This window comes from Triticum dicoccoides, chromosome 1B (assembly GCF_002162155.2).
Source record: "Triticum dicoccoides isolate Atlit2015 ecotype Zavitan chromosome 1B, WEW_v2.0, whole genome shotgun sequence".
In the NCBI taxonomy this organism is placed as follows: Eukaryota; Viridiplantae; Streptophyta; class Magnoliopsida; order Poales; family Poaceae; genus Triticum; species Triticum dicoccoides.
Window position 1 is genome coordinate 410319233 of NC_041381.1, and position 7845 is coordinate 410327077.

Below are 7845 nucleotides of genomic sequence, written 5' to 3' on the forward strand. Positions count from 1 at the left end.
GTGGCATTGTTACAAATATAACAGGGGTTGAGAGTTCCGAAGTACAGTACATTGCAAAATTCCTGAAATCAGATCCAAACTATAAATTCTCTTGTGCAATATAAATTCCTGATGGATAGACCTTCACATTATTGAACCAAAATTCTACACCTCTGTACATTCTAATTCTCTTGAACTGTGCACACTTGGGCTGGAAAAATATCGTTGCTAGCTAAATTCTACTGCATTCTAGACTCTATACATGCTAGCTAAGTTCTGAACTCAACATCCCTTGCTTGTAATTTTGGTGCACTAACCCACTAACCAATTTGCCACCCATTGCCTCGATGATCAAGCTGAAGAGAGGAACCGAGACAAAAACAGGGGGAGCAATCAAACTGCAACTATATTGCTATCACGCCATCAAGTCGCATTGCCAAGACGGCGCAAGGCTAGGCGATTGTGGCCGGCGCTGCCAGCGTTGCAATGTCCAGAGCATGCAGACGCGGCCCCCGCGGCTCCCCCGGCCCTCTACCTCCACCAAGCGGGGCTGCCGGCTGCGGCTGCGCAACCCATTTATCGCCGACGCAGGAAGGCTAGGCCCGGTCGGCGACGAAACCCCAACCCCCAATCATCGTGCCCGCCGCGCGCAACCGCTCCAATCGGTGCTAATGGCCGTCAACATTTCGAATGCACAGGTTGGGTACGAGGCGATGGATGTGCATGAAACATTACCTAGTGCTTGATGCGGACAGCGGAGAGGACGAAGCGCATCGTTGAAGACGGGGCTGATGTGGTCGGTCGGTGGATGTCGACGACGAACGTACGGCGCCGGGAGGCTCCGCTGGCTGGCGTGGAGGCCCGCCGCCGCGCGGGGTGGATGTGGAAGACGGACGAAGAGGGGAGGAAGCGGCGTGCCGGAGATGGTGGACGAACGGCGCGAGGGGGCGGGGAAGACGTACGGCGATCGAGGCGGCGGCCGCGCGGTTGGCCTGGACGGGAGACGGCGGAGGAGGGCGGCGAGGAGGGAACACGGCGGGGATGTAGAAGACGGGGCGCGAGGAAGCGGAGACGAGGCGGTGGCCGCGGCTGGTTTAGAGAGTGGGGGGTCGAGGATGCGGGAGCGCTTGCTTTGGTCGAGGGTTTTACCAGCCCCGCTTCGGTGCGGTGTGTGCTCCTCCATGCCTTGGGGCAAGCCGGAGCGCTCCTACGCTGTTCTACGCCTGTGGTGGTGTGGGTTTAGGCGTGTGGCCGCCATGTGGGGCTGCAGCATTTACTCACTGACAGAGAGGACCCACGTGCCACCCTCTTCTTTCTTGTTTCAAAAGAAAGGGAAAAGTCTCCTAGCTAGTTTTCTTCCCATCCCATCTTATGTTGGTCAGGTTCATTAGGCTTGGCAAGCACAGGAAGATCTGCTTTGGCAAGATCACAACAAAGGCTCAAGTTCACATTCCACAACGAATCCTATCAGATTTTACTCTCAACGGTGTGCATGAGAGATTCACCTTGCTCATATGCATAGGCCCTAAGTTCTTCTCTTTTTTTTTCTCGAATACAGCATGGAAAGGTGTATCGTCTTTATATAGAAGAAGGGCCAAGCGGCCAGAACCATGCCAAAAGGCAGATACAACGCCAAAAGGCAAACAACTTCACGCTAATCCCTGAGATTAGAACCACACCTACTACAATCGAACAACAAGAGAACTCACCTTGCCTGATCTCTAGCCAAGAACACGAGGAGACGGGGCATAGAGCAACCAAGCCGCGTCACTGCCGATGCACTACACAACCAAGAGTCCAAGACGCGATGACGACGACCATAGAACTGACTGGGTCAACGTACTGCCCCATCAAGTGTCTAGAGAAGTCGGCAAGTGGGTGGCAGGACTTAGTCGATCCAGAGGAAGAAGACGCGTCGGAAGCATTGGCGATGGCATACATTGTGCCCCGGAGGCCCATGACCTGAGTGGCAACCCCAACCAAAACCAAGTCGCCCCAAGCTCCAACTCCGAGGACTCCGTGAATAGCCAAGGCAGTGCCTTCATGAAGGACACGACGTCATCACATAGTCGCCACCTATTCCAACGAACCGGAACAAGGGTGGGTCGGGGGCGACGGCGGCTAGGGTTCGCCCGAGCCACCCCCCATGGGGCAATGCGAGAGTGTCGGGGTGACTGGTACCTATGGTAGGAAAATGCCCGTACAAGCCCGTGGTTTATCAATAAATGGTTTAACAAACTACAGGAGCAATAAAAGGGAGCTTAGATGCAATGCTAACTTGAGATTTGAGTTTGCCATACAAGCTTTGTAAGACCGTATTCACTTCAATTTTCCTCCAGAGAAGCAAGCATTCATGATGCTAGTTGAGATGTCGTGAAAGAATCAGATGATACCACTGAAACGCCAAAAATGTTAACCTGATTAATTTCATCTCTGGCATTAATGACCCTATAATGTTGCAACCCATAAGCCGGCTGCTCGTAGTGGGTAGTATCCTAAGTTAGTAGCATGCATATGATACTAGTGTGTGATACTACCTACATATACATATTATCTTCCTTCGTCTAGGTGTATAAGTCACCTTAGATTGTGCACCGCGATCAAGGCGGAGGGGAAAACGAGAGAACTTCATGTTTATTTGCTAATTAATAGCATTGCATGCAATGAACTAACCACTGTATGTCGTGTTTGATAGTCTCAAGTCATTGAAAGCATGTACGCCTCACATTTCTTATTGGTTGATATATCAAGAAACTAGACACGAGATAGGAGTTAATGCACCATGCCTAAGGCTGATCACAATGGGGAGGAACTTAGGAGTAACATCACACACTCCAATACAACTTTGCTTATGTGGCATATATTTAATGAAGAGAGAGGTGTTTGTGGTAATTAGCTAAGTTACCGGAACATCACACACTCCAAGAAACAATGAGTCTATAACCTAATAAATACATCGTTGCATGACACTACATAGATGTTCCTACCCACTATGGAGGTAGTAACATAGTCTAGGGAAGTGTGTAAGTTACTAGCTTATGTTCTTGCCCATTGTGACCAACCTAAGTGTTTTGGGATTATTTGGTTTTGTAAGGTGACTTATACACCTAGACGAAGGGAGTAGTATCTTAGATGGCCTTATTTATTGTCATGCATGGGAGTAACATTCATTATGATATGAAGTTCTCTCTTTCTTCATTTAATTCTATGTCATCTCATCAAAATTGTCTACTGCATGCATAATACTAACTATGATAATAATACTCCCATTACAGGCAGCCTTAGCCAACAATCAATGCCTTTATTTGTGCTATGAGTCAATGGGTAGAAGTCCAAAATGCATAAATCCTTCTTTTGCATTTTTGGGGTTGTATTTTGCAAATTATTAGTAATACCTTTAACCGGCCCTGAATCGCCTAGCAACAACAATTTCGTTGATTTGGAGGACAAGTTCTGCAAACTTATGATAATAATTAATGACTTTACTACCCTCATCATTTTACTTTGGTCCACATATCACCAATGGTATCTGAAGCTGGAGCCTGGAAGAGCAAAGTCATCTCATGCTCATATTTTTATCTCAATATTACTGTACAAGTACGGCTGCTAATTGTGGCAGTTGGTCTTAACTAGACATGCTTGGGAAGAGCTAACAAACATTAGACCAATTCAACTCCTGCTGCTGATAGAACTGGAATGTGCAGAGCGCAACATCATTTACATTCTCACTCCTTGCTGCCAGCCATCGCAAAAAGCTGGGGTGCGGCCTTCTCTCGGGTTTACCGCTCAGGTGTGCAGCGGCTTACAGGAGAGGAAAGTGGGAAAGTTAATGGACTAGAGAGACAAGTTAAATTGCATATCGAACATCCCACTCCCACTTATACTGTAAAACACTCGAATCATAAGTACTCCCTCCGTTCCTAAATAAGTCTTTATAGAGATTTCACTACAAACCGCATACGAATGTATATAGGTGCATTTTAGTTTATATTCATTCATTTTGCTCCGTATGTAGTCCACCTAGTGAAATCTCTACAAAGACTTATACTCCCTCCGTCCAAAAATACTTGTCATCAAAATGAACAAAAAGGGATGTATCTAGAACTAAAATACATCTAGATACATCCCCTTTTATTTATTTTAATGACAAGTATTTCCGGACGGAGGGAGTATTTAGGAACGGAGGGAGTACAATGCATACAGACTTCCGACAAATGAAATTTTCTTTTTGTTACATAGGCAAAACATAATCTAACAAGCAAAGCATATACTCCCTCCGTTCCTAAATACAAGTCTTTTAAGAAATTCCACTATAGACTTCCATACGGAGCAAAATGAGTGAACTTATACTCTAAAAGGCATCTATATACATTCGAATGTAGTCTTTATAGTGGAATCTCTAAAAAAGACTTAGATTTAGGAACGGAGGGAGTATAAATGTATGTCAAATATGAAAACAGAAGCAACTTATTCAAGTATAACAACTTTTTATAAATAGGACCATCTTAAACCAAATGGTTTCTCTCAATACCACTCTCTAGGATGCCTCCAGAATTGAAAGACTAGGATGCCTCCAGAATTGAAATATTAACATTAAAAGGTTTCGCCAAATACACACAGCCGTTTATATCCCACTCCAGCGCCCTCCCTAGTCTTCCACCATTTACACGATAGGTGTTGCACCAGGCGGGAGTGTTAAGAATTCCTTCAGGAACTCTGGATCATCCATGCCCTGAAGAAAAAATAATGCACATGCAAGGATTAACAATGAATCAAGTACCAACATCATGTTAGTAGAAACGTACTATACTGCACATGATATACAAATACCTTGAACATATATCTTATATTATCCTCCTCAGCTTTCTCCTGTAAAATAAGGGAAAAGGCTAAAAATTAATGACACAGCACCAAAAGAATTTAATGCTCACTAGGAAATAGAACACCATACATCCTCATCGTAGTCGATCCAGTCTCCACTACAACATCCAGCTGGCAAATCCAAGTGACCACCAGTGTATGCAGCAGCATTGTTGGGGTGCTTCATACGAACACTTCCATTATTTACACAACCATAGCAGTGGCCTTTATAAGTTACAAAAGAGGGGGAATCATTTAACTGCCAAATAACCAACCAGGAACAAAAACAATAACAATAGATAGTTGAAGGTAAGAAAAAAACTGTGCATGAACCAGTTTAAGATATTGCAAATGTGAAGCTCAAGGATAATGGATGAGATGAAAGATAACATGATACAAGCAGAAAATGAAGAGGTAAATACATTAAAGATGATATATACCACAACCAGAAACACATTTGCACGTATATCTTCCAGAACTGTGGCCAGAAAATGTATTTTAACAATATCAATTAAGATGGGAGTATATCATACCATTATCATTAGGTTTAACCATACAGAAACAGCTGACAACCAATTCTTCATCTTCTTCATTCACAAATTTGACTTTGACTTCGACAAAGAATAGATTGTTGGTGTCACATCCAAAAGCATCAGCTCTTTTAGTCTTCGTAGTGAAATTGAAATGATAGTACCCACGGCCCTCGGAGATATATTGGTACTTCATAACATCTTTCAGTTCATGTGCTAGATCCTAAAATAACATCATCGGTCAGATCAGTTCATGATAATCTGTAGTAGGACAGAGAGTGAGGTTGGGAGGGAGAGCAAGCTAACCCCAAAACGGTTGTGATCATCATTATACTTGTCCACTAAAGCTTGAACTAATAAACGCATTTCACTATGGCTTTCTTCAATCATTTGTGATCTTGGGCCGTTCCTCCTACTGCCATCAGGCCAGTACATAGCCTCTCGTATAGCAATGTCCATTAGAGAAACCCCATCTTGCTCCTTGAACCTAATTCAGATCAGAGCATTTATACAGTTAGTAGATTGTACTTTCTCACAAGGGGGGATAATACAAAGTGATAAACTGATAATAAAGGACTTTGCTAATGAATCAGCCCAACGCATGGTTAGGGTGAATCAGTTTCATGGATAGGGGCCAAACAGCTACCAAGTTGCTTCTAACACTGCTCAAGGTAGCAATCAAAAGCAAAATTGATGTGCTTACAGTTATAAGTTCCCAAAATGCATATAACTCTTAAAAATAGGTATCCATCTTTCATTAAGATTCACAACTCAGTGTGCTCTTATCGTACTGTTTGAACGGTTAACAGAACTTGTTTGGTCTCGCTACAACAATATTTGGTACATGGGGCAGCAGAGTTACCATCTACATTTACTTTGTTAATTTTGAGACAGGCTTATGATTTATGTTCTATTAATTTTAACAACTCTCTTACATATAGAAGTTACTTAAGTGGTTTCAGAACAGGAATTAGAAAACACAAGCCAGTACCCTTTTCAAACTTGTCAGTTTTCTAGTCTAGCTCAGGGACATGCAGTCTTTTCCTGATCAGTGTTGTACAAATTGTGATTAGGTTTTGTTGCCTATACACCATAAAAGCATGTACTGTGTAACCATGTTGGGATATGATAATAAGCTGCAAGTGTGCACACAACACATTTGAAAGTAAATAATGAAAAATCCAGAACAAAGTTGGGAGCTGAGAAACTTTACATTGTTGGATGCCGGCGGTCCTCAAGATAGCGATCAATAGCATTGTAAACTTCTTGCAATTTCCTAAATGGCCCACCCACATGAGGATATGTATGGAAAGACCCCCTGCGATCAATTCTGATATAGAAGGTCATCGGCCAATCAGTAGGTGTCCGGGCCAGAATTGGCGACCCAAGAGTCGAGGATTCCATAAATGTTGTAGTGCTCAGCAACTTATTTAAGTGCGAGACAGACGGTTCTCGTCGCAACTGTGCAGGTCCATGTTCCTGACACCTGAATTAAGTGGAACAATCGAACAGGGTCAATAAGTAGAACCAAGATCAATTATCTTATTTAAGTTTGTTTTGCTTTCTGAAAAGAAAAAGGTTGATGGATGCCCCTATAGATTTCCACCAGCAAGCAACTTGCAATCTACCATACAGAAATTCAAGTGAAATTCATAGGGATGCAGCTAAACGAGAACCATCCCTCACTACCGCAACCCACAAGCAATCGACAAACAACAATTCAATCCGCGCCTTTTCTGTCAGACAGTCGGCTAGATCAGAAGTAGAAAACGAGTGACGAAGCGAGTAGACATACGGTGCAGAGCCAAGCCGACGGCGGGAGCGTCCTTCGGAGCGGCCAGGGCGGGAGAGACCATGGTCGGCGCTGCCGCAGGCGTGGCCGGCGCGGCCAGACGCAGAGACTCCCCATAAAGGCCTGTCCATGGCACGGGTCTGTGGTGCGCCGTCCCGGGCAAAGTGATCCTGACGCTGCTCCGCAGGTAGGCTGGGCCGGCCGTGGCGTCCGCGTCCGCGTCCGCGACTTCCAGGGGGCGGCATGGGAGACGACGGGGACGAGGATTAGGGTTTCGTTGGAAGGCGAGAGAGGAGGCAAAAACAGAAGTGCAAGGGAAACGTCCCGCGTTCGAGCGATGGAACCCTCGTTTAATTGGCGGGGGGTGTCACGTTTGCTTAATTACTTGTCTCCCGCGGCCCCGCCATCTTTTTTCTTCTTCTAAATAAACTCCTCCGACGGCGCGTACGGCAAGGTTTACAGGAAGAACCATTGGACAGATTATATACGGATACAAGTTCAAGAAAAAAAGATTATATACAGATACGGAGTCCTCTAAAAATACGGAACGGCTGGAGCACCTTTTTTAACCCAACTCCCTCTAAACCAAAAATATTCCCAAATGATAAGTGTCACATGTGTGACACGAAGCAACCTGGTCCGAATGTTGCGAGCACCATTCATTTTTTTTGCACGAATCTTACA

General features: G+C 44.7%; 1 protein-coding gene across 1 annotated transcript; it reads right to left on the reverse strand.

Annotated features, from left to right (window-relative positions):
- Positions 1-4449: 4449 nt before the first annotated feature.
- LOC119305874 lies at positions 4450-7490 on the reverse strand. The gene is made up of 7 exons (XM_037582280.1): positions 7165-7490; positions 6583-6855; positions 5676-5856; positions 5373-5592; positions 4931-5064; positions 4810-4848; positions 4450-4711 (listed from the first exon to the last, which is right to left on the reverse strand). The coding sequence occupies exons 1-7, from the start codon at positions 7404-7406 to the stop codon at positions 4643-4645; spliced, it is 1158 nt and encodes a 385-aa protein (XP_037438177.1). The 5' UTR covers positions 7407-7490; the 3' UTR covers positions 4450-4642.
- Between the last annotated feature and the right edge of the window lie 355 nt (positions 7491-7845).

Excerpts from the sequence above, each read along its gene's own strand:
- LOC119305874 (XM_037582280.1), bottom strand. The coding sequence starts at position 7,406 with ATGCCGCCCCCTGGAAGTCGCGGACGCGGACGCGGACGCCACGGCCGG. Across the intron at positions 5,857-6,582 it reads GACCGCCGGCATCCAACAAT|GTTCAAGGAGCAAGATGGGG; the intron begins GTAAAGTTTCTC and ends GATCTGAATTAG. Across the intron at positions 4,712-4,809 it reads ATATAAGATATATGTTCAAG|GGCATGGATGATCCAGAGTT; the intron begins GTATTTGTATAT and ends TTTTTTCTTCAG.